At 49.0% G+C, this 26,760-nt stretch overlaps 1 protein-coding gene across 1 annotated transcript in view; it reads left to right on the top strand.

The window, feature by feature from the left end:
• GPC3 (glypican 3) overlaps positions 1-26,760 on the top strand; it is a 155,204-nt gene that overhangs the window by 71,458 nt on the left and 56,986 nt on the right. The window contains exons 3-5 of the mRNA XM_075512926.1: positions 276-970; positions 21,479-21,612; positions 24,534-24,659. Coding sequence (XP_075369041.1) covers positions 276-970; positions 21,479-21,612; positions 24,534-24,659 — 955 coding nt within the window. The remainder of the gene's footprint in view (positions 1-275; positions 971-21,478; positions 21,613-24,533; positions 24,660-26,760) is intronic.

Raw genomic sequence — 26,760 nt, 5'->3', positions numbered from 1 at the left:
TTGAATCAATATTTTCTTTAAAAGCTGAAATGTTAACTAGATCATAGTTTTTGCCATTTTGAAATGTAGCTTGTGTTTAAAGAATATATGCATTTCCCCTGAAAATCGCTGATGCTGGTAAGTTTTGCAGCAGGCACGGCTGCCAGCAGGCGTGTGACCCAAAGCGGGCAGGATGGGACCAGCCTTTGCCGCAGTAATGCGGTACAACGTTATCCTCCCTGTTCCTGAGCTCATCGTCTCTTAATAACTTCTTTTTTTTTTGTTCTGTTTTGCAGAAGCCTTTGAAATTGTAGTACGGCATGCAAGAAACTTCACCAACAGCATGTTTAGGACCCACTACCCGAGCATGGGGCCCAGAGCTCTTAAGTTTGTTGGAGAACTTTTTACCGATGTCTCGCTGTACATATTGGGCTCTGACATCAGTGTTAATGACATGATAAATGAATTTTTTGACAGTTTATTCCCTTTGGTTTACTCTCACTTGATTAATCCCGGCTTCCCCGATCCCTCCGTGGAAATGACTGAATGCCTGCGGGCAGCCAGGAGAGACCTCAAAGTCTTTGGTAACTACCCGAAGATGATGATGACGCAGGTGTCCAAGTCGCTGCAGGCCACGCGAGTCTTTCTGCAGGCTCTCAACCTGGGGATCGAGGTGATAAACACGACTGACCACTTAAAATTCAGCAAGGACTGTGGACGAGCGCTGCTAAAGATGTGGTACTGCTCGCACTGCCAGGGGCTCCTCCTGGCCAAGCCCTGTGCCAGCTACTGTGGCGTGGTGATGCAAGGATGCTTGGCGGGCGTCGTAGAGATCGATAACCACTGGCGAGAGTACATCGGGTCGCTGGAGGGTCTGACCAAAGGCATGCGTGGCATCTATGACATGGAGCATGTCCTCCTGAACCTCTTCTCCCTGGTGCGGGGTGCGATCGTCTACGTGCAGAAGAACGAAGGAAAGCTCTCGACAACCGTGAGTGGTTTTCTGCAGTTCCCCTAGCTTGCTGCCACAGCAGGGCTCAGTTGTGTACCACTAGTTCTACATGTTGAAACCAACCTACCCCTGTCCTCCAGCCAACAAACTCCAAATGCTCCAATTACCACCTCCTCCTTTCTTCTCCCTGCAATTCTATGATTTTTAAAACTTTTGGTAGCATTTGAAACCGGTGTTTGCATGACCTGGGCTTCAGTTAAGGACTTTGCCTCTTTTCAGGTTGGTCAGAGCAGAAGGGTCTGGAGTCATCCTGGCATCAGCCTTGTAGCTGGGGTATGAGATCGGGAGCTGAGATGTCCCAGCATCTTCAGAACACCCTGGGTGCTGTGCTTGCCTCGGGTAGCTCTGAAAGGCTGGTCCTGCTCCCCAGGTCTCCCCTGCCTCCTTTAACATCACTAAAATGTACTTCCAAATAGACGCCAACTGAAAGCGTGTACCGTGGCATCCCCTGCTTCCTGATTTACTAAAGGAGATCTGGTTTTCCCGCTTTTGGTAGCTTATTTGAGTTTTGGGCTGCCTTTAATCCCGGGGATGAGGTTATTATTTATTAGGAGTGACCTGACTTTTTAAAAACACATTGTGTGAATTTCTGAGCCTCCAGAGAAACTGAGGCTTTTTTTATTCAGAAAATCCTGCTGCTCTGTTTGAATGCCGAGGACAAATGGACTGTGGTAATATAATGCTTGTTTTGCAGAGGAGATTTTTCTTGAGACACAATTGAGCTGCTCCGTGCAGGTAGGGTAGAGTTGGGGGTGGGGGCAAAGGTGCAAGAATATTGTTATAGTTTGCTTAAAGCCAACGGTGATTAAAATCTGCCACCATTTTCCCTGTTAGCTGCTTGTTCCTATCATTCTTGACTCCTGTTTACAAAAGAACTGTGTTTATGTAGGTCACTGTAGTACTTGCATTGTAACTAACTCGTATCTTTTTTGGGGACCGTGGAAATGTATCGGCTTATGGATTTGGAGCTATGTGGCGTTCAGCCAGCAGCACTCTTCTGTGCTGTTTTATGTGCCATCTTTGCTCGGTGATTGCCCGAGACATGCCACCGCACATATGCAGGCTGTGAAATAACGTGACGGCACCCCACGGTTTCACACCCCCTGGGTAGTTTGGCACACGTGGTGCAAGCTCTCTGTCGCTTAGAAGGGATTTAGGGACCAACTCTCCAGTAAGTTGGATTACTGTTGTGTTGCGGCGACCGGGAGGAGGTTGTGGCTGAGGGCTGGGTGTTGCTGTTGGTCACCCGGGCAGATGGATGCGGGCAGGACTCGTGGGCTGCACGTTAGGCTCCAGGGTACGGTGCACAACACTGGCTTTCAGCCTGCATGCCTTAGCCCCTTTCTGCAGAAAATCCCTGTTTTACAGCAGCCTGCCAAGTGTTTCTTGTGTCCCCAGGAGCGCAGGGAGGTTCCCGCTGTTGGGGTCCGGGGGCAGCAGCTCTGCTGGGCATGACTTCTGCTGCCGTGGAGCAGAAGTCATGCCCAGGGCAGGCTCTTCTCCCGTCGGTCAGAACCTGTCAACCCTCTCTGGAACAGCAAAGGAGCAGAGATGTAACTGTAGGTTTAGCCTGAGGTCAGGTGAGATGGAGAATTCATGTTACAGGTGATAATGATGTATAGAAGAGAGAAAACCCAGCTCAACTCTAAGCCCAGTTGGCGTTTCCAAGGCAGTAAGAAACAAAACTTACTTCTACACATAATGTGAGCTTATTTGATCTCGAAAGATCAGTTGACATACTCAGCTGTGAGCAAAAGCATCCGACATGTCCTGCACCAGCAAACCTGCCGTGCTTGTAGGTGCTAAGGCAGAACAGAAACATTGCCCTTAGAGGCTGTATGCCAGGTTTTGCAAGCACACGCTGTGCATTGCTGTGTGGTCCTGAAAGGATAAGTGTTTGTCCTCCCATATCCTTCTCTTACTGGCACAAGAAGAAAAATGCACTTTTTCTTGAAGATGTCCATGTATACAGTGAAGGAACACGACTGTCAGTTATATTATGGAATATTGAGATCTTGTTCTGTCTACTGGAAATGTGTTTGTGGGAGGACAAGTAGATGGAGCACCACTAAAGTCAACACAAGCCATGGCAGTAGAGCCATAATCTGCCCATCCTCTGCCAAACCAGAACATAAATTGACTTCCGTTAAAATAAAAAATCACTGAGCATTGCAAAACCATTCAGTGCTTTTGTACTTGATAGAGCTGTTTAAATTCATTAGTGCCATATATAGTTAGGTACTTATTTAAACATAACTCCTCTTGATTATTTAATACTTGAGTGATTCTTTTATTTGCTTTAGAGACGTTTTTGAGTTATAGGAGTGCAGAGGAAAAAAATCCAAGCCAAGCAAGCCAATTGTCTGGCAACTGTCACTAAAAGAGAATGGCCACTGGGTTTTTAAAGTTTCTTTTTAAAACACTGATGTCGCTCAGCTAAGAGTATTATGTCAAACCTGAGCCCAGAGCAACTTTTTTTACGAACAAAGGTATGAGCTGTTGAGTAGAGGAATAGGGCAGTAATGGAAGTGCTGACAGTCTTAACTACAGCATTGCAGATGGCCTGACTCTGATAGACGGTCTGCATCTGGGATCTGGGATAAATATCTCTGCCCCAAAGTGATAGAATGCAATTTTTTTTTTTTAGCTGTGCTGGAATGAAAGTTTCTCTGTTAAACTTATCAGCACATACTGAGTTTCAAAGAATATACCTGGAAGCAAACAGTTGTATTTGCTGTTATCCTGTAAATATGATTGTTTTTAGACACCATTGTCATATGAAAGTGTAAAATGCCGCAGGAGTCGTCTTTGAAAATGTGGGGCTTTGCTCTTGCGCTGGCTTCTCATATCGACCTCTTTTATTACTGACCTTGGCCACCACTGCTTCTGTAGGCCAAGTTCAATTCACCTGTATGTTATTAAGGATAATGACAGGTTATTTAATTGTCATTAAAATCCCCTGGAATTATGGAAAACTTATCTTCCATGCCCATAGTGATTGTAGCCTGAATAACAACGCTACTGCCCTTGCCTGTCCTTTGGGCTGCTTTGGTTTTCCACAGCATCGGTAGCACTTCTGCAGCAGTGGTTTTTCCTCCTGGTGTTTCAGGTCCTTGGGTGCATTACCCAACCGAGCATCCTTCCTCCATGCGGCTGCTCCTCCGTCCCCCTCGCCACCCACCCCTAGGCTGGATTGTGGGCATTTGCGTGAGGACCTGGACCCCTTTTATAGCTTGCAGGAGACCTGGCTACAAAGGGCATGTGAACGTGAGCTCCACAGGTGTCACAGAGGCTCCAGGTAGGTTTCTGAGGAGCTCTGCATTCCCCAAGACCTGGAGTCATACTGTTGTTAATCAGCTTTTGGAAACTGTGCGCCTCCAGGCATGCATTTAAATGTAAGCCTACACGCTGGTGGTGTTCCTGGTATGTAAACAGCAACACAGAAGAGTGAATTCAGTAATATGGCAGTCGACAGTTCCCATCCCAAGCCTTGCTTTAACAGCTAATTTGTCAGCAATGGTGTGTGTTTAGGGCTTTATTATTTCTACAATTTGTCTGTTTAAATACTTCACACCTAAAATATGCTATTAAAGTACTTTGTCAAGGAGGCTGAGTCTCAGGGCAGATTGGGAAAAAAAGTTCTGTCTAGGGCTATATCTATACTAATTTTCCTACCTGCTACTTTTTCCCTGGTTGAAAATGTGCATAGTATGTCCACCTCTTGTAGATATTTTAGTCATGAATGCAGGGAAGAGTGATTTTTAGTCAGTCTGTTCGTGCTTTCTACCACAAAGACAATCGGAGAGATGCAGTACAAATAAACTTCATAAAATACTCAACCCCAGCACCTCTTGAAGTTAATGCTTTCTCCGCTTTTGGAAGCACAAGAGAGACAATAGGTCTGGGTGTCTTACATAGCTGATAGTTGGTCTCCTCTGGGGTTCCCTACCTTAAGCCAGCACTGTAAATTTATTTTGAAAGGTTGCAGAGTTGAGGTGACGACTGTTGATTTGACACAGATATTAATTTGTCTAAGTAAATATTTTTTTCTTAATGCTTCCTTCCCCGCCCCGTAACTCATCAGGGTTTTGAACCCATCCCAACAGAATGGGAAACAACAGGCGACTCGTAGCATAGTGAGATACGAACCAAAAAAGGTGGGTGGCTTGGGGTGAGGCTGTAGCCAGGTATTGCATGTGAGGAGGAGGATGCACTGCAGGTGTGAGCTGTCAGAGACAGGGATGTGGATTTTGGCTGCATTAGCTGCTTTGTCCTGCACACCCAGCAGGGCACGTGTCCCCTCCCAGCCCTTCGGACGGGGGTGGCAGGACTTCTCCTGCCCTTCAACTGTTGCGTGGTGCCTCTCCGTCTGGACGCGGAGCTGCACCCGCCGATCCCCGCCTCGCACAGCGGGGCTCTCTGCTTGGCAGGACCCCTACGTGTTAGCGCAATTAGGGTCGGGCACAGAAGATACTGTGGAGCTGATGCGTCTGTAACATGACCGAATCTGGGAATGAGAACAGGTTGCAAAGGAATACAAGATTAGTCTTACAAGCCTCGTAGAAAAAGTACATCATGAAAAACACCAGCAACCCGCCACCAAAAAACATATCAAGAAACTTCAGTTAGTCCAGGCTTGTCAGGCAGGTGTGCCCCAGCCTGGGCGGCTGCATCTCTAGAGAGAAATGCAAAGAAATGGGCTGATAGAGCTGCCCAGGCCCTGCTGCTCCCCTTGCCGTCGCTGGAGGCGTGCACCTCTGTCTGCAGAGTATTGCCTAGAAGGGAAAGAGCAGGGAGCTCAGCAAAGCATGTTTCTTCACTCGGAACTGATGGCTGAGTTTCTAGAAAATCCTGTTAAATTGCAGAATAAAGGTAGCCAGACCTTTGTTGAACCGATTGCACCCATCTGTGCTGAGGAGGGGAGCGGGTTAGAGGAAGGGTACCGGTGCCGTATGGAAACAGGGTGCAGTTCTCGGTGTGCTTGCACTGTGCAGGGAAGAAAAACAGCAGGGATTCCCTCAAACACCTTTAAAAGACTGCTCGGGTCAGGGTTAAATAGGTTATACAGCCATGCTGCTGAGGAGAGGAGGAGAAGCCACGGTGCACACTGGGTTTGGTCTTATCCCAAAGCCGGAGTGCTCACCCCTGCCAGCGCGGGCAGAGTGCTGGGTGTGAGCCCAGTTCTGATGCTGGCCACGGGAACCCCAGCGAGGGGCAGGGTCATGCAAACTGGACCCTTGTTTGCCTTCAGTTTTTTGGGGAATCCTGGTAGGGAGACCATGAGCATGCTGAAAAGATAACCAGCTACTTTGCTGGTAGCACCCCAGAGAGAAGCATTGCTCTGTTGAAAACTGGTGTAGAAATTTGCAGTACCTGCAGGTGCACAGGGATGAAATTCAAGAATAAGTAAAGGGACTTCTGGTACCCAGGGATGAAAACATCACCTGTTGCCGTACACATTGAATCCGTGCATTCGTCGGCACGGCGATGCTGGTGCGGTTTTCCCTGGATGCTGCCCGGGAGCTGCTTTTGGAGCTGGCTCACCTGGCCGCTTGCTGGAAGCTGCTTTGCTTGATGGGTTGCAGTGGCAGGGAGCTCCAGTGAGTTTTCCTATCTGCTAATGGATTTCTTTCTGTGCTAGAACTGGCAAGAGACTTGTGAGGAAAGCTTTGAAATTACTGCGCTGTTCGAGAAGTCGTTCCCTTTGAGACACCGAGATCGGTTTCTTTGTACTTTTAATGCGGGTTGCCTTCTGTTGGCATCGCTCGTGGGATAGTCAGATGTACAGCCTCTGTATTTTCAGTTTCTTTATCGGCAAAGTTTAATCCTCAGGCTGTTCTCTAATGCTTGCTGGTAGCTAGCTCCATTTTTCACTTAAAGCTGGAAATACGGGTGAGGTTTTGGTTTTCAGTAAGCTCAGCCCCACTCGTAGCTATCCCAAGGTGTGTTTATCGTGTACTTTTGTTAACCATTTTGTGATAGGCAGTGTAACGTGCCTGATAAGGTGTGTTAAAGCAAGCATCTGTTCCTGCTGCAGGATGAAAATAAACCTGATCACCGAGGACAGTATCAGCAATGTTTCTGTGAAAATACCTTGGGAGTATTAAGATTAGTTGTCTGAAGAGGTTTCAGATATTAAAGATTTTCTGATAGTTTAGGAAGCATATGGCAAGGCGCTGAACTGTAAGGCATTGATTTTGATCTAGAAATCCCCACGTTGTTGGTGGCTTGGCTGATGCTGAAAGAATAAGGGCAAAAATTATTCATGCCTGCAGTTTTGCAACCCAGTATCAACAATTTTGATCCAGCGACTTTGGCATGCTGCTGCTAGTCTTGAATCTTTGGCTTAATGTTCAAATACACAGTAGCAAATTAAGGGTCTGCATCTCATTTTTGGAAGTGACTTTGGCATGGATGCTCTTGACCATCACTTGCCTCTCTAAGGGAGAGGCTCAGAGATTATTCTTAGCCTAGTGAAAGTTTTACCTCTTGTCTGGCCTGGGGAGGGAGGCCGTTGGTGTCACACTTAATTAATTCACTGCTAACAAGAGCTTTGCCTCTAGAGGACATGGGTAGCATGCTTTCATGGTCTTTGGTCAGCCTTGCCCTTTTTCTGCTGGGGTACAGCATGGGGAAAGTGGCGTGCTGGTCTCCCCTCCTGCTTGCCTTGATGGCATGGTGAGGCTTTGGGTCAGTTTGTCACCAAATTGGGTCCGGACGAAGCGGGGCAAGCATGCGGGGCTGCGCTGGGAAGCGCACGGGACTCTGCAGAGCTGCTAGGTGGAAGCAGTGGATGTGGCCAGTGATGCTCAAACCTGCCAGCGCAAAGCCAGAGGAGACGGCATTGAATATCAACACGAGTTTAATTTAAAATAGCATTTGATTTTGCTTCTATTTGTAAACTTTTATATCGTCCTCTCCTTTTCTGCTCTCCCTGTGTCGTTTAAACTGGACATGTTCTAGCCTCTGGCACGTTGTGCCATTTCAGTGGAATTTGCAGTGATGTTTTCTTTTTAATTGAAAGTAGAAGGTAGCTGCTAACGGTGCCCCCTCCTCCCTGCGCGCACACACGGCAGCACGGGGAGCATCCTTTGACAGCACGTTTGATGCCCAACCCAACTTTGCACTAAAGCTCGCACGAATCTTTTCATTGACTTCAGTCAGAGGCAGATCACTCAGCTGGTGGCAACTTCATCCCCACTACTCTGCGGCTTAAAAAGAGCTTTTTAAGGCTGCTGCATTTTATGGGAGGGAATATCATACGGCGCCCACTGAGCCTGGCTTGATCTCATACTTCAAATCGTATGTTGGCTACAGCGTGAGCGAGATGCATGCAGGTTGCACACAGTGGGATGTCTTGCATCTTTTCCGAGCTGAAGTCAGAACAAGCCTAAAGACCTTGTGCAGATTAATTACTGGGTCTGTGTACCTGTTTGCACGTACCGTGCCTTGGCCTGTTCTTTGTTTTAGTGGAGGAGCTGATTTGTTGTTGTGCAGCTGGCTCCCAAGCATTTAAAAAGATATTTCGTTCTGAGATGCCCTGACATTAGTACAAAGAGCTAGCAGAGGTAGTGGTGCAGGATACGGTCTTAACAGTTGGAAATGAGGGTTCACAGCTTTGCAATATTATGCAGCTTTCTTCACTGCACAGAGCATCTTCTTTTTTTCTCATGTGTCTTCTTTTTCCTGGCTCCCATCACAGCCGTATTTGGCAGCTGGACATGGGATGCTTTGGGATGTAGGAGAGGAGAGAGCTGGTGATCATGTCATCCAAAGCAGACTGTGCACATCGCAGGAGGGGAGGTACGGGGGTGCCTGTTCCTTGGGCACTGGGCTTTAGGCTTCGAAATTTCCAAGTGTCTCATTTTGTAATAAATTGTAACGGTCAAGGACATAATGCGAGGTCTTGAAGTAGATTGGATTTAAGCGGAAAAAACCTGAGTTTCAGGCTGAACCAAAGATCACAGCATCAGAAAGTTCCCTCCGGGTGTCTTGAGGCTTCTGCCGCCTCAGGAGCCGTGGGAGAGGTGCTGGCTGGGGAGGAGCTGCCCCTCCGAACGGGGAGAGCGGGGGCACTGCCCCTTCCCCGGGGCTGCGTTTGCAGCTGAGCTTTACAGCTGAACCTCCTGCAGAGTTAAACCAGGCTTATGCTCAGGGTCCTCGCTGAGATCCAGATTTAGTTTACCTGAAGGGTGCTACAGGCTGGTGCATGGCAGAACCGGGAGGCTTTCAGGTCTGGGCTGACCCGCCTGGCTTCAGATGAGCCCACGGAGAAGTAACGTCCATGGCATGAACTGCCTGCCTTCTTATTTAGCTCAGTCCTGACCATCCTTCCAGACAAGCTGTTGCCCTCTACGCTTACTGGGGAATCAGGGAGCTGCCTCTGGGATTCTCTCTCAAAACTGGCCGCACATCTTTGTTTTCTCAGAGAGATAAAATTCCCCAAGTGTCAGCCCTGCGGACATGGCTCCCTTGCTTGCCATCCAGATTGCTGCAGCCTCCCGCAACCTCTATTAACATAGATGCCTTATTAGCAAAATGTATTCTGGCCCATTTCCTTTCCTGAAGATTTTTATCCTTCCTAAGACTCGCAGCTTTGCAATGCCAGACTCGTGCTTACCAATATCCATCTCTTTATGCTTTTTACGCTAAACCCTCTTTTGGCCTCATTATCCGTGACTGCAGTTTCCACTAAGACCTCCATCTGGGGTCATTTGCCGGGCATCCTTCATCTTAACCACACTGAGTTTACTTCCAGTGACAGTAACCCCCGTGAGTGTTGCTGCCTTAAAACTAGAACTAACTCTCCCATTAGCAATGCTGATGAATGAGCCAAGAACAAACCAGAAACTTAAAAGCGACCCTCTGCAAAGCAGAAATAGTGCCCAGAGCTGCCCAGGCGGAGCAGCGGCATTTTGTTTTGTGCTGGAGAGGATGAGGGGCTGGGTTGCAATGAGGTTTTTTTGCTTCATTTTGAATTCTCTGCCCGTGTGTGGTGCTGTGAATGATATCATTTTTACATCTTACTGTAAAGTGGCTTTGAGGTACCGGGCATGAAAGATGCCATCTACAAATACATTCAGCTGAAAACAAAAAGTTGCAACAAACAATCGAGGCAGATTTTTCAGCCATCCGCTGCAGCAACGCACCCCTCGTTGCCAGCAGAGCTCTCGCAGTCCTCTCGGCCTCTTCGGGTTACTGCAAAGTGAACCTGTGGCCTTTTCCATCCCTACCTGTTGTGTTCGTCCACTAATAAACCCCTGAGGGCACGGAGCCTGCTCTTGGGGGACGAAGCTTGCTAGTAACTGCATTAGTCTTTCAAAGTCTCATTTGAGCGAGATCAGGCTGCAGAAAGCTGTGCTGATAGCCTACAGCTACTTTGGCAGAGTTATTTCTGTTTTAAAAAAAAAAAAAAAAAACGCAAAGGAAAAAAAAAAGCCAGCCAGCCAGCAGTTGGGGAATTTAGCAATTCTTTATGCAGGTGTATCTTTCTAACCTAATCAATTTTCACACCTAATTCTCTTCTAGGCCATCAGTGGTGGTGGAGATGATGCTCTGAGGCACTGACCTGGAGAGGGCGAGTGAGCCTGGTGGTTAGTGAGGATAATTTGGGGGTGACTGACGTGCTCTGAGTTTTTCTTTCTAAAACTTATTAACTCTTGGATTGCATGTATTGATCTGTATCACTGTACAAATAAACTCCATGCTGCTGCTCTCCAGAGCACCGGCGAGCAGGTATTTCCGTAGATATCTCAGCTGCCTGTGCTGGTATTTAAGTCATCCTTCCTCCCTCTCCTCCTGCAGGGACAGCCCAAAAAGCAGGGAGCGGAGGGTGCTTGAGGACAGTGGGAACCGCGCGAGGTGATGCTGGGACGGCTCTGACCAGCAAAATGGCACCAGTAGCTCAGAGCAGACGGGTCCGAAAGGGTTTGCACAGCAGGTGCTGAAGAATGCCCAGGACATCCTGAGCCTGGCTTCATGCAATTCTCATTGCTGGTTAGGAGCCAGAAAGCACTTCAGTAGCACTTTCTACCTGAAGATTTTGGTGCAAGATTTTTCTTTTCAGTGAGTTGTGGAAATGCCCAGCTTACAACTTGCAAGGTGAGTGGAAAGTAAAGACGATGCACAAAAATGAATTAAAAGTATTTAGTCCGTTTTTCTTTTGTCAATCTAATGCTTTCCCCCCCTCGTTTTGGAATTGTTGCATATCAATTTATTGGAATCTGCTTCTCATAATCAAATTCTAGTCCTCAGTTTGACGCTGTTAATAAAGGTGTTGTGATAAAGTTGAATTCATTTCATTTCTGTCTGCAAACAGCCTATTGTTGAATGAGTCACTTTATTATATGTCTGATTAATATATTATAGCATTGTAACGAGGTTAAAAGTGCACACCGATTTCCATTATAAAGATATTCTCAATCAAGCAGAAGCTAATCTAACACTGTAAGTCATTCTGTAATTCAATTGTACTAACCGCAGTACATGTAAAAACAAGGTGTGTTACAACAAAGTCTCAAAAAAGCCCTGGAGATATTTATATCTTTATAGGAAATAATGATTTACATTTTCAATAAGCCTGATTTGTCTTTGGGAAAAATGTAATTCATTTATCATGAGCAAAAATCTAATGGGAGCCTTTTTACCTTGTCTGCCATGTTTTGGGTAAATTATCTTGGTGCTGACCTTTAATTGTATTAGGCTAGGACTGACTGTCAGGGTTAAAAGAATTAGTATGGATTTGGTAGCTTCAAAACTAAGAAAAATCAACAGGTGAAGGAAAAAAAAAAGAAAAAAAAAAGGACAGCGGGCCTTCCTGAGCCCTTCCTGATTACCAGCAGCTAATCTCTGCTGTGCTGAGATATTTTTACCACTTTCCGTTAATAACAATTATTACGCTTCTAATTTAGGCTTTGCTTGGGGAGGTCCATGGCATGGCCGTGGGGAGAGCCTCGTGCACGCCTCGCCAGAGGCTGGGTAACGTGCCGTGGGGTTGGTCCAGGCTTAGCTGGAAAACAAATGGTTGTAATTATTCTGCTGAAGATATTAAGCAGCTTAAAAAACCATTGAAATGATTTGGTGAACTTTGGGGCCTCCAGCCTTGTTGTTTTAGTGGAAGCTGGTCTTTGGAAAGAGAAAGGTGGATGGAGGGAGCAAAAGGTGGCTGCTGGGGGGGTTATTCCTATGGGGAGCTTAAAATAAGTAGGGTTATGGTCCTTTGTAAGGGGCGGGTGACTGGGGAGGAATGACGGGTACCGAAGCCTTTGGGGTCAGAAGGGTTTTGCATTCAGCACAGGAAGGGAGGAGGGCATTTTATAGTGGAAAATACTCTTAGTGGCGTAAAAACCTTTGGGATGGTTTCAGTACAAGCGTTTATTGAAGTATAAATCTGAAAAGCTGCGTGTACGTGTGAGCACAGTCTGTGTAGGTTGCAAAATGGGCATTGCTTTTTACCTGCTTATTTTGATATCACCAGTTAAAGCAGAGTTAGCAGTAAGCCTTGTGTGCTCTATTTTATATAAATATTACACTTGCTATTGGATTGCTGATAGAGAGAGAGAACTAATTAAGGAGATGGGATATCATCAGTAGATTTTTCTTCCCTGAGATTTTATGAGCAGTAATTTGAAAAGAGCCATATTAAAGTCATTGAGGAACAAGTTAATGCTGCGTTTCTAAGAATATTGCCCTTCTACTCAAAGATTATATTCAAGAATAAACAGTGTACAGTAGCTAATTGCTAGCTGACACATTATAATGGCTTTATACTTCCAAAATTGAATCGGTCTGGTTTAAAAAAAAAAAAAAAAAAAAAAGAGGAAAAAGTCATGCAGTAACTTTTTAATTATTTAACAGTGTATTTCTCAAAGAATAATTGAATCTCTGCTCGGGGCTGTGGGGGGGAAGTTGGACCAGTAGGTATTGACCACATTTGCAACCCAGCTGACACGGCTGCTGTTAAATAACCTATTATAGGCCCTGTCTCCAGCTTGCTGGCTTACGTTCCAGACTGATGGCAGGTATCTGTTTTTCCTCTCTAAATTAAGCTGCTAGGAATTTATTTCTCTCGGATTGTTCCTTTCTGTAGTGCCGTAGGCACAAACACGGTGCGATATTAAAACCCACAGAAATCTGCAAAGGAAACCAATTAACTCTGGGAAGGAAAATAACAAGCGCACGGCGCTTGCCTGGAGCCGTCGTGCTGCCCGGCTTCGCCCCGTGCTGTTTCTCCTCGCCCCAGCCTCGGCGGTGGGGGGACCTTTGCGGGCAGCGGGGCTGCCCCGGGCTCCGCTCCCCCCGGCTGCTGGCGAGACGGGACAGTCCCAGCCACCCCTCTCCTCCAAGAGAGCCGGAGCTTGCAGCCTCTGTGCTGACCTTGGTGCTCTCAAAGGGGTTATTGTTCGCTTACTGGCGCTCTGCAACAGGTAGAGGTGCAGAAAGTAATTTTTTTTTTTTTAAGTTCTTGGTAGAAACTGGTAATCCCTCAAGCCAATTCCTTGCTTCGCTTTTTAGTCTGTTGGGATGGAGTAGATTTAATTGCCTGCAACAGGAGGGTCTTCTAGGGGCCTGCAGTAGCAATTGTGCAAGTATTATAGTATGCACAAAGCACAGTTGTATAATTGCAGCGTATTTAGCATCCTTAGCACAAAGGGGCTTTGCCACCTTGAGTCCAAATTTTCTGGCAAGTTAGATGATTCAGCGCTAATGTTGAAGTCAGCTGATTGAGTGTGGAACACCTTCAGCCTCCGTGGGGAACGGGAGTCCCGAAGGCACAGCGGCAGCGTGGGGTCAGGAGCAGCCGTGCCCCCACGAGCCACGCTGCGGGCTCGGGGCTTCACCGGCAGCCCGGGTCCAGGTGCTGTCGCGTTTTGCTCCCGAACCTGGCTTCGGTCAGTCTAACACCCTCCTGCTTTTCTCTGGATTTCGCTCCCACATCTTCCCTTTTGCTCTGTTGTCACCTTTCAGGGAAGGCTGACTTCTCTTTCCAAGAATAAAGCCTTAGTCTGGTTGTCTAAGAAACATCATATTGCATAGATCTAACTTAAAGCCATAATGGTGCATTAGGATGCTATGGGGCCCTGTTCTGGGAAATGTCTCTGCTTGGGAAAACTGCGTAAGTGTGTGCTGAAAATTAAGCGAATGCTTTTTCCTTGACTCTCCCAGCTGGTTGGGCACCAGCCGCCTGCCCTGCGCTTTGCTGCTGAGGTCCGACCGTACGAACTGAAATACGAAATTTTGTGTTAAATACGGAATTAACAAAACACTGGAGGGAAACGCTGACTTGAAAAGTTGTGCTTTAATTGTACGTCATGGATTATAAAGGCAGAAGGAACAACTGTGATCATTTAGTCCAACTTCCTCTCTACCTATAAATAACAATAAACAGCCTCTTGCTTAAACACAAAGCAGCTTTCTCTGGTAGATTAAACGCTGTGTGCTGGGGATGCCAGAAAGAAGAAACATCTTGTTTGCATTATTTTGTGTAGGTTTGAAAGGGCTCGACTCAAGCTAAGGTCACGGTTCCTTTGAGGGAAGGGCATCCTGCACGGTGGAGAAGCTGGGTCGGCGCAGGGGTCGGGGATGTGGTGGGACACAGCGTGGAAGTGCCCCGGATGCTGCAGCACACGTATGTGACACGGGGCATCAGGTCCTCTTGGGGACAGGGTGGCATGCCCTAATGGGAGCAGTGATGGAAATGCAGTGTGGTCTCTGACTGATTTAAGCTATTTGAACCCTGACGCAGCAGGGGGAAGTGCAGATGGGGATCAGCCAGCTTCAGCAATGAGCTCCAAGGGTTGAAACTCTTGCGCTCCCCACTGCTCTTCTGAGCTGCTGCACCCACGCTCTTATGCAGGCTCTGGGCTACAGTGGCTGCGTAACCACGCGATGCATCAGACCTGCCGGCTCTGGTCACGTCTGTCGCACCAATACATGTGGCTGCGTGGGGACACGTCCTGCTCCCTCCCCTGAGGAACCAGCACCAGTTAGCCCTTGGGTCGCACTGGGGCATGGCAAGCGCCTTGGGCAGCAGCTGGGGTCTGTGGGGGTGACTGTGCCGTTGGCTCCTCTTCCGTCAAGTCTTGAGCCCTCTCTCATTTTTCTCTCGGTCGGTGGTCAGAGCTGTCTTTGCAGACAAGAAATGAGGCCAGGGAGGGGGCACCCATTGGTCTTCTGTGGGCCCCGTGTTCCTGCTGTGATGCTGAGCCTCTGCAAAGTGTCTTGTGATGCTGTACATGAAGGATGGGATATAGAAAATAAGTTTTATTTCCTTCTAAAAATGTGTCTCTAATTCCTTCTTGGTCTGCAGGAGTCTGAAGACCTGGTCTTCAAACCAGGTGGTGACGGTCTTCAGCGTAACCTGGTCTGGTAGCTGCAGGGGTCCCTGAGCGTTTGTAGCGCGTGTTTGCAGCATGTGTTGGGCGTCACCGTGGGCGCTGGTGTGACAGGCGCTCTGTTATTCTAAGCATTAGTGTTTGTGTGCATTTTACACATTATAGCGTTGCATTATTTAAAGGTAATGCATTATTAAACGCTCTTCTCGGCATGGAGAGTAGGTCACTTCCCGCGATTCCTGCTGCTCCACGCGAGTGAGGGAGGATGTTGTCTCTTACGTAATCCTTGCAAGGTGCTGTCTGAATAATGGAAATCGTAATACTATAGAGCTGATTAATAACATTTAGTACTCCGTTAATGAGGGATTTTAGTGAAATGTGCGTAGAAGACATCTGTGTTATCATACTCAGTTTGTTCCTTCTGCTCGAGTGCCTGGAACCAGAAGAACAATCATTACTTAGTTAATAATGATGCGCTTCCTAAAATAAAGGCTTGTAAATTCATTTTTATGCCCATAATCATATTTTCCGCTGAGAAGAGTGAGGGAGTGGGGAATTGTCTCTTTCCCATCTTCCTGACAAAATGTATATAATGATTACAAGCATATAATAAGAGTGTTTGTCCTAGCTAAATGTTTCTTCCCTTCTATTAATCAGCATTCGTTTGAGAGTGTGGTGTGCAGTTTGTGGAAGGCGATGCAATCACTGGGGTAGTGTGGCAGATTTAAATCAGTAATAAAAGCCCTGGGGAAATTAACAAGACAAAACATTAACCACAGACTAAACATTAACATATATTAGCATTTTTATTACACCTGTAGAAATGGTAAATGTGCTTGGTTACTACTATTAAAAAGTTTATGTTCTGTCCCACATCATCACAATGTATATTTTTGGTTTAAGCCCTTTAGAATTTAATTAAGCGGATTTCTATAGCAGCGCTTGAGTAATAGACTTCAGGTTCACTTTTATGGTGACTTTGAAGATGAACAGCACATTTATGCCCTGTTTATAATGCTAATAATACGTGTGGTGTTTAGCAGAGTAGGTTGTGAAAAAGAATTGGGGAAGAAGCACCAATGCAGGCAGCTGCGTTACTGAGCCTTACTGGTCAAACTGGGTTCCATCGCTGAACCGTGTGCAAGGTTTAGTGGGCACCAGTTGGTTCCTGCAAAGGCAGCACGTTCTGTTGAGGTCTGTGGTCGTCTCTGCTGCGCATGCCGTAGCAAATCACCCTTTCAGAGGCTGTGTTCGAATCAATTATAATAGTTAATCGCTTTTCAGTGTAATGTGCAGCTTCTCCCAAAGGAAGCTGAGGAATAGGTATAAAATGACATACGTGAACTCCAGAGAGCAGAGAAGATTGCGGGAGGAAATCTTCAAAAATGAGGCCATCCCCTTGAGGAAAAAAAAAATACTGGGTCTTCCTGGAGAACGAATCTGTAAGCAGAAGAGTTCACAGAGAAGACAAATGGAAACTCCACGTAAAGTTTAAGCAAAGGTCAAATATAGCAAGCTCTCCTTTGGAGCAGAGTGGAGCTCATGGGCTGAATGAGAAGTGGCAGCAGGAGGTATTCAACAGTGTCTAATGCACTCTCTTCTCTTCCAAGGGGAAGTTGATTAGCCTTTTTTTTTTTTTTTAAAAAATCGTATAGAAAGTTACCTTTAAAACGCTTTTACTCTTAAAAGTGATGCTCAGATTAGCACTGAGGATCACACATGTGCTGCTTTCCAGTCTTTCCTCACCTGGACTTGCTTGCTGATACGCAAGGCGAGAGGTATTTGCCCTGGGTGCCTCGTGCCTGGGCAGCGGAGCGGGTTCGATTGGTGGCCCCGGCGCTGCGAGCAATGCCATCCTGCCGTGGCCAGGCTGGGGGTACCCACACGGGCTTTGCTCTCCATCGGCTGCACCCGAGGGTCTGACGCTTTGCACAGAACCTGGTACTTGTGTCACTGCCCGTTTTTGGACATAATTTAACCTTATCGCAGTGGTCTCGGTTTGCGTTGGCTTGCGGGCACCCACATGCACCGGTGTTGTGCTCTACACCCTTGCAGTCGACCCGACTGGAAGCAGCCGTGGTGGTGGATCTGGTCCCCAGCTGCTCATGGTGCATCATCTCCGTGCAGCCGCAAACAGGTTCCCTGCAGTCCTCCGGCACCTCTTATCCTAAATTAATGGGGAAGCGTTAAAGCGGGCTGATAGTGCTACTCCATTAGCTTTATCCCTGTGCTCCTCTCAAATCAATGTTCCCTCTAAAGCGGAGCTATTACATGGCGTGCGGCTCCCGGGGGCATCGGGAGCCAGCTGCTTCCCCATCCGGCGCGAGGGCTGTTGGCAGCCGGCGGGTCCCGAGGCGTCGTGGGGTCCCCGAGGAGCTCTGCCCGGCCGGCGGGCACGGGCTCGCCCTGCGGCTGGAATAAAGAAATGGGGCGGTGGGTAGCAGTCGGCAGGAGGCAAAGTGTTCCCCTCGTGGCCTGGGTCACACTCGCATGGAGGAGGCTAATGAAATCGGGTAATTAGTGAGTTTGTTAACGAGCTGGGGCAGAGAAATTTAGCTTTGGCTGTTCAAGTATCGGTGGCTTTGGGGGACTGTAAAAGTTCAGGGCTTTGAGAAGGTTTTCCTTGCCTTGTGTCCCCCCCGTGGCAGTTTTTCAGTGGGCTGGCAGATTCTCTTAAAAACAAACAAAACCCCCAACCCTTGTTGCCTAAAAACCACACTGCCATTTGATTTACTTATGCGTTTTTTTGTGGCATGGTGTTTCAAGCTGCCGCCTGTTCTGGGACCGTGTGTGAGACATGAAATAAGAGACTGCACGGCTCTTGCACTGAATATACTTTAGATAAGGACTTGTGTATATTTATGATCCTGCTGATAGCATGCAGAGCCCAAGGAGAAGAGCCAGCGGTTCCATTCTGTCGATTTGCTTTGAATTTCACATTTATAGTTGTGAGGTGGGAGGCAACCACGTATTAACCACTGTCGCCCGATACTAGTTTAGCACATGCGATTAGATATGCTGCCTTCCTTTTGCTCTCAGTCTTGCAGGCTTCCCACGTTGCTGGGGATCTGTCTGCCCTTGCTCTGCTGCTCCTGCCAAAGCAAGCGATGCCTGGAGAGCTGAAGCATCTCACTTTTTTCCCCCCAAGGTCTGAGGCTTGTGTTGTTCCCTCTCCAACTGCCCTACGGTGGCATTTTTCTGGACTTTTTAAAATTTGGAGCTCACTTTAAAATAGCGGTGATTAGGAAGAGACTGGGAAACTGGGTTCATGTGTTCCTGAGCTTGGAGCAGGGACTCAAAAAAGGGGAAAGATTGAAATAGGATTTCTGAGCTGTTGTCCTAGGACCACTTGTGGCCCAGCAGACTTTGGCAGATGGTTTGTGAAATCCTTCCCTCCCCCCAAAAGCACACGCGATGCTGCCCCTGCAAATGAGCAGGCAATCTGTTACTTCTACATTCTCTCACTTTATTTAAAGTTCAGATCTCAGCCGGGTTTTTGTTTGACACAAATGTGACAATCGTTTCACTGTGACTTTGCGAGATGGGCTGCAAGGTTTGGGTTTTTTTTTTCCTGAAAAGGTTAATTGGTCCTTGAATAAATAAATAAGTAAAACTTGGATGCACTGCTGAGACTTTCCAGCTTCTATCCGTGAAGATTTCATCTGCTGTCCCATGTCAGGGCTAGCACGGTCCTGTTTGTGGTTCCATCCCTCGCAGGAGCCCGTGGTACCCAGACGCCGAGGGGGCTGCGAGGATGTGGCTGAGCTGCAGCTCCCGTGCAGGAGCTGGGAGCAGAGGGGCTGCGAGACCTTCGGTGCCGGGTGGGAGACGAGGCAGCCCGGGTCCGCCTGGCCGCTTTGCTGTTTGAAGTGCCATTGTTGGTGCTGTCGCTCGGACCCTCCCCTCGCATTCAGCGTGTCTCAGCATCCTTGGGGAAAAAAGCCTTGATCCTGGACTTGCTCTTCTCTCGGGGTTCAATAGGCTTCACCAGCTCAAAGGCAGGCTTTGGAAAGGGAAGGGGGGGCTTTTCACAGAGCTGGGGAGAATCAAAGGGAGTCATCACAAGCAGCAGCTTAAAATATCCGACCTTTTCCTGCTTCTCTCCTCCGCTTTACGTGCCCGTGCAGAGCGTGGGTGCAGCGATGCTACTTTTGTGTCGTCACTTGTTCTGTGCCCTCTGTCCCGTCGCGTTTGCATACCTTGTGTTTCCCCGGGGACAGCTCTGCGGCAGGTCTCATCTCTGGCCTCCCCACGGGCTTGGAGGGCACCTTTGGGGGGGCGAGGTCTGCAAACCCCCCTGCATCCTCGTGCTCTCCTGCCAGTCTGCTTGTTTGCAGGGACAGTGGCACCAGCCAGCACAGAGAGAGCATGGGACGTGCAGACCCATTCTACAGTGGTGGGGTCTTGGGTGTCCCAAATGCCCTAGTCCAGGTCTCCTGCTGCCCCATGGTTTCCTTCTAGTCCTGGCTGCCTGCATGGGGGATTACCTGAGAATTTTATGGGAGAGCAGTGGGTGCTAAAGGAAAACCCCAAAGGCAAAGAAAACAGCCCAAAACATGGTGTTCCTTTTTCTTACTCCCTTCCTCCCTCTTGTTTTTAAGCCTGCCACATGAGTTAGGGAGGGCAGTAGGGCTGATAACATTCTTCTGTGAGACTTGGGTTTGGCAAGGCAGAGAGGAAACACAGCCAAGGGAGGGCAGTGGAGAAAAGAAACGGGTGAGATGCTGCAGAAACTGCTCCCCTGGCAGCTGCAAGAGGAGCCGCTTTGGCAGAGGCAACCGCAGGTGCAGAAGGGACCAGTGGCAGCATCTCTTCCCACCGTTCTGTGAACCAGAAATGGCAGGGCCCAGCTCCCAGGAGGTTTCTCTTTTACTCTTTGTTGTATGGCAGCCTGAGCAAACAAACTGTGCTGCTCTTGATAATGAAAGAGGTGACATTACTAATTTATTTGCCCACCCAAATGCAGGATGTAATAGAACAGAATTAATCTCTTCTCTTTACACATCAGATGCTTGTAGCTTTGGGGGGCAGGTGTGCTTTTAGCCTCCAGTGTGCGGCTAACTCAGAGTTTAGCTGTCTGCCTTCGTTTGTGTGGCATGAAGATAAATGAGGTGCTGTGAAGAACAGGCATTTTATGGGTACGTGGCTGGTCCCAAGCCTGGATGCAGGTGGTGGGATGAGGCTCAAGGAAAGAGGGGTTGGTGTTAGCTGCGGTGCCTTCATGGTCCCCGCAATTGGCTGAGCCCCCTTCACAACCCAGCATGGACAAGTCCTGCAGAATAGCATGGTATGGTCCAAAAGGCGAATTTTCCAGCGGCACTGGTGCCTCGGGGGAACAGTTGTGTCTCGGTTGTCTCCCAGAGAAGGAGATGGCTGCAAATCCATCCGCAGCATGGACTGCAGTGGCGGCCGCAGCACTGCTGCCTGAGTCTTGGGACATGGGCTGCGGGGGAGAGCTTTAATGAGGCATTTTGGATTCCTTCCCTTGCCGCTGCAGCCGGTTACTGAATCATCTGTGTGCTAATGAGCTAATTTGTGTCATTAACAGAGCCCTGTTAATCAAGACCTCCCATGGTATGACTGGGCTGTAGCCATAATGCTTCCTTTATTTTAGGCCCTGATTTTTTAAATTAGTAATGACATGTATGATGCTCATCCCCGGGCACCTGCAGCGCAGGCCATGTGGATGCTGCCTCGAGATGCAGGACTGGCATCTCAGGATTTACTTTTGGAGGGGAGGTGTTACTTAAAAGCCTGGCTAGAGCGGTGGGGCATAACGTCCCGAGATGCTGCGGCTTTCAGCAGGGAAGGAGTGGGGAACATCTCTAGCCCCCTCCTACCAGCATGAGTTTAACCTGGCGCAGGGAGCTCTGCCAGTAACGGCTGCAGCTCAGGGACTTTGACAGTCATGGGGAACTTCAACACCCAAAAATCTTGCCTGGAGTTTCCTGCCTTCCCTCCCGCTCATACAAGAGCGGGGTTGCATCCTTAGGGCAGCAGTTTGCTTTCAGGCGCTTGTGCGAGCTATGGGAGAGATGGGGATGACAGGATGACAGGCCAGCTCGTGGGCAGGGGCCAGTGTGCATCTCAGCTATTTTCCTGCAGTATTTCTGGTCCCAGCATTTCCTCATGCTGCTGTGTTTGTGCTTTCCAGATCAGCCGGTTATGTGGCCACGCTCAGCAGAGGCAGTATCGATCAGCTAATTACCCTGAAGACCTTTTTGTTGACAAGAAAGTCCTGAAGGTGACTCACATTGAGCAAGAAGAAACTTTGTCGAGCAGGAGGAGGTGAGAATGCTCAGGCTGAGCGCGGTGCCCACGGGATGGGCTGCAGGAGCGGTCGCCATACGGGATGGCCCTGTAGAAACGGATAGAAGAGCTCCTTATTTCCCTTACCCATAAACCTGCAGCTGGTTTTGACTCTGAACATCAGAGCTGCTCTATAGCTGGCTCTGAAGTGCAGCGAGGTGTCTACATGTGTTTTCTCACCTAGTGCATCTATTTTTTTTTTTTTTAACCTGTAGAGCTGCCTCCTGCTTTTCATCTTTGTTTTGCTTTTTTGCAACGCACCAGGCACCCAGGTTCACACACCAAATGCCTTGTCTGGGTTTCTTGGGCACTGCTATAGTGCCAGAAATACTCAACAGCCGTAGTTATAGGTGGAAATGGTTGCTCTAGCCTGAAACATTGCGTGTAACACTGTGTGTAGATGAGGGGGACTCATTTCTTTTTTTTTTTTTTTTTTTTTTGTGCAGTCTTTTATGGTAGTTCAGGAACGTTAACAGCCTTTTACTGAATATTTTCAAAGTGAAGCAGGTGCTTCTGCTGCTGGCACTGCACCCGGTGCTTCCTTCCCCCTGTAAATAAAGGCTGTAATTCAGTGGGCTCATGCTGGTGTGTCAGGGAGAAGCATCTCCCCTCTGGATCTGAAAGTGCACCGAGAGACGTGTGGTGCCTTTACTGCTGTCTTGAATACAAGAAAAATCCCTGCAGAAGAGAAAGAGGCAAGCTTGGCAATTTTTGGAACTGGGGATAGACTAAGTTGGATGGACTTCTGTTTAAAGAGTAACAGGATCACATTCTTGATAAGGTTCCCATGAGATAGAGCACCGGGGCTTGCATTCCTGTGTTGTCTCAACACGTCAGAGGGTTACGCAGCCCAGGCTCTGCCAGAGATGTCCTTTGAGGACTGTGAAGTCTAATGAAATCTCCTGTGATGAATTATGTGAGCTCATACCTGCAGATAACGGAGGAGTTTCTCCCTTTGCCTTCCCTGCCTGGCGGGGAGCTCTGCTCCCCAGGAAAGTTTTCTTCCACCCGTTTGCCCCAGCGCTGCCGGGGTCTGTGGGACGGGGAGCAAGGCAGTGCCTAGGACGTAAGGAGCTGGGTGCGATGGGCAGCGTAAGGCTTGTCCTGCTCAGGGTTTGGCATAACTGAAGACCCAGGTCTTGCCTCATTTTGGCTTTCAAAATGGTGTTGGTTGGACCTCCTGCCCCACTGTAAGCCCCCCCCCTTTGGAGGGGCTTTGACTCCTCGGGCAAACCCTCGTTTATTGGCATGGACGGTGATGGACTTGGTGCTTGCCATACCCCGGCTGGCTGCGTTGTGGTGACCCGAGGGAGGACTCGGGCAGCCCTCTGCCTCCGTCGGCTGCCGGCTCTGCCTGCACGGGCTGTGTCGGCCCGCTCGGGGCAGAGCCGGGCTCCTCGGCAGCCAAGAGGCGGCGCAGGGAGGGGAGCGCAGGGCAGCGCAGCGCGGCGCAGGGCAGGGAGGGGAGCGCGGCGCGGCGCAGGGCAGGGAGCGGAGCGCGGCGCAGGCTGCCTTCGCTGGCGCTGGGGCCTCTTCTCCTTGTTTCGCCTGCCCCCAGCTGGCAGTCGGGAGCTTCGGCTGGAGAGGGAACCCCACGAAATCCCCAAGCAAAGAGGGATGGAGGGAGCTGGACACCCCCTCTGCACCCCAGCCTGCCTAAGGTTGCTCTGTCTGACAGCCCGGTGCTGCAGGGCCGCTCCCCGCAGCCGGCAGGGCATGGAAGTCCCACCACGGGGGGCACCGAGGGGACGCCTCGAGAGTGCTCCCAGCTCGAGGTGCTCATCCCTCGTCATCCCTCCCAGGGAGGAAGGAGGCCAAGAAATAACCCCTTGCCAAAGGGAGAAACGTGCTGAACCCAAGCCAGGAGACTGTGAGGCCATGTCTTACTTCCTCCAGTTCTTGCTATTCACATTATCATACTTTTTGTGCTATTTACCTGATTAAATCTGCCAGTGTTTCCCGATGACAGCTGCTGAGTGCTCCCAAGGGGACAGACCTGGGCTGGGGGGACGGGCGCACCCTGCTCCCGCAGCCCCTCTCCCCTTTCTGGTGGCTGTCAGCGTCCCTGGGGTCAGCTTGTGTCCTGGCACCTCTGGACTGCTGCCAAAGGGGACCTGCCGGGGACGAAGGTCCTTGGTGCTGGGAAGGGAGGGTGCAGGGTGGGGCACAGCCTGGTTCGCATCCCCTCTGCCTGGCACAAGCACTGCTTCTGAGGCTCCTCCTGCCTTCCCTGGGCAGAGCCATTTTGCTGAGTGTAACCTGCCCCTGCAAATGCAGACTGTGACCCTATGGCCAGCCCAGCTTATGCCTTGAAATCATGTATTTTCAACAGTGCAGCATGAAACCCGGCGTTACCCATCTGTACAAGTCTGTGCTGAGAGTGTCTGCTCTGGTCTGCCACCAAAAATGCCACCTGCCCTTGCAGGGATGTTGGATGGCCGATGTCAGGCGGACAAAGTGACAAGGCTGTCCTTTCCTGAAGGGCCTCCGCTGCCTTCTGCAAAGCAGAGGGGTCTGCTGGCAGCCTGGGCCGCTCAGATGCGTCCCATGTATACAGGGCCTGAGCCAGCAGCACCTTGCCTTAGGTGTTGTGAGAGTGCAGAGTGTGTCTGGCTTTGGCGTGCTGCATGGTTGGGCTGAGGTTCTGCTGCCCCAGCATCCCTCCTGTCACCAGTGGTTTTGCCCTGAGAAGCACAGATTCAGCCCTTGACTGAATAACATCAGGGGATGATGCAAAATGCTACTTGAGGTCAGAAATAAGACTGATGCTTCATGGTTTGTTTGCACCCAGCTGCTTTCTTGTTGTGTTTGTGTGACTACCTTCACTGGTTAAAATGCACCAGCCCCACCTTCTTTTCCTCTTTTAACTGAGCACCATTTTTTTCCCCCCTTTCTTCCAGGGAACTCATTACGAAGCTGAAGTCCCACAGCAGTTTTTACAGCAGCTTGCCAGAGTACATCTGCAACCACAGCTCTGCTGTTCAGAATGACACTCTTTGCTGGAACGGACAAGAAGTCGTGGAGAGGTGAATCATGTCTCCCTTCCCCTCCCCAGCACTGCTTATCTTTTGTTAACCAGGCGCAGGAGTGGTCTGTGGCCTGGACACTGCTCGTTTCCTTAAGAAACCTTTTACAGAGCCGGTGTCCACCTGTGCTGCAGCTCAGATGGATGTGCAAAGTCTGCACGGAGAGGAGAAGTGGTTGTGTGCTGCCCTCCACTGAGTCTTCTGCACTATGCTGTGAAAACCCTGCAGCCATGACTGGTTTTGGTCAGGGTGGGTTGGTGGTGGTGAGCCAAGAGGGGAGAGCAGCAGCAGCTCAGCGCAGCCGTGCTTCCATGGGAGGGTGCACCACGGTGCCAGGGGTAGCTCCTCTGGAGTCGCAATGGGGGCAATTGCCTCCATGCACTGCGTTGGGATGCATGACCACCTTGCTGGGTTTCTTCTCGGTCGTTGCTCTGTGCTGGAGGACCATCTTCCCGCAACCGAGCCCTGGCTGTCCTCTCTGGACGGAGCCATTCACACCAGGGTCCAGCTCGTGCCCTGCCTGCTTTTCCCTGCCCCACTCACCAGTTCTGAGGATGTCCTGGCAGTAACTGTGAAGTTAATGAAGATGGGCAAGTACAGAATGAATAGCATAAAGGGGAAGGAAGGGTTAGTAGAAATGGAGATTTTTTTTTTCTTGCAACACATGCCCCTCAGGAATGTTAAAGAATGTGGAAATAGAACTTGGAAATGTTTTTTATAATTATACATAAATCTCCTCTAATCACCCTACTTTGCAAGGTATCGTTTGCTATTAAGTAGTTTGCATAAGGGAAGAAATAGAAATAAAATCAGGAAGTGGTGAAATGTTGAGATATTAATTATGACTTCTTGATCAGTAACCTCAGGTGGTAATTAGCCTGTACTTGCAACACTGACCTGAAACACTGAAGGGACCAAAATAGCATCAAACTATATTTTGAAAAAAATTGCTGAAGCATCTAAGATCACACGCTTAATAAAATGTACTTACTTTGCCTAAGGAAAAATGTGTCCTCTATCTGTACCTATTTCTGGAAAATCTTGGGTTTCCCTGCCTAAGTGAGAAGTACAATTGGAAAAAAAAAAAGATTATTTCAATAGTGTCTCACTGATTGTTAATTAAAACTTCTTAAAACAGTGCTATAAACACTGCAGCTTTGCAGGGGAGGACCTAGGGTGAGGTCTTTGCTTATGACGGTTCACCGGGGCCACGGCCGGTGGCCCCGGTCCAGGTCCTGCTGACGCCATGGCTGGGTGAAGTGGCAGCAATGGAAAGGTGCTGAGTCCAGATCCTTCTGCAAATGTAAGTTTGTTATTTGCAGATTAAACCTGACTTTAGATGATAGCCTTCTCCAGCTTTCTGCTGAGAATACCAGTGGACCGTCATAGGCAGAGATGTCACCTTAGGTCCCCTGCTGCAATGCTGTGGTGTTGGTGGCACAATCCGGCAGGTCACGTAGGTGCCACGGCACGTGGAGGGGACAAGGCAGGGAGAGGATACAGTGTGTGTGCGTGAAGGGGGCACCGAGATTTCAGCCCCTGGCTGCCTGGCTGTTAAGTCGAGGATTAAATCCTCTGCTGTGCTTGAAGAGAGAGTGCCTTTCCACTCCTCTCCTCCTTGCCCCCTCTGATCTATTGCACAGACAGCTCCTATGAAATACTAGTAACAGCTCCTTCGCAGGCAGATATTGGATTTTTTTGCTGCGAGCAGAGAGGGGTGCTGAGAGTTAAATCCCCCATCCCCTCGCAGGGACATCAGTGATGTCCTGTAGGGGGAAACTCTTGCTGGCTGGGCAAGGAAAGCAGTGTGGGTGGTGGCTCACATGGAGGAGGAGATTTGAAGACGCCCATGAAGTCAGGGTGTTCAGGAGAGAGGGCAAATGGATGCACAAAATGGAAATAGCTGTTGCTGCTTAAATGCATCGACTGCCTTCCCACCTTGGATTTTTAGTATCTGCAGCCGTAACGCTTCCCAGGGTGACCCTCTCCTCTTTGTAGGCTGAGAAAGTGTCTCATACCTGGTGGTGTTTCGGCCAATGAAACTACAGGGGGAACTCAGCTAAATAAAGCTGAACTAAGATAATGGTCCAGGGTGCTCCTC

Source organism: Mycteria americana, chromosome 10, assembly GCF_035582795.1.
Source record: "Mycteria americana isolate JAX WOST 10 ecotype Jacksonville Zoo and Gardens chromosome 10, USCA_MyAme_1.0, whole genome shotgun sequence".
Taxonomy (NCBI): domain Eukaryota; kingdom Metazoa; phylum Chordata; class Aves; order Ciconiiformes; family Ciconiidae; genus Mycteria; species Mycteria americana.
The sequence above is the reverse complement of the archived record's forward strand: the minus strand, read 5'-3'. Positions and strand labels throughout refer to the sequence as shown.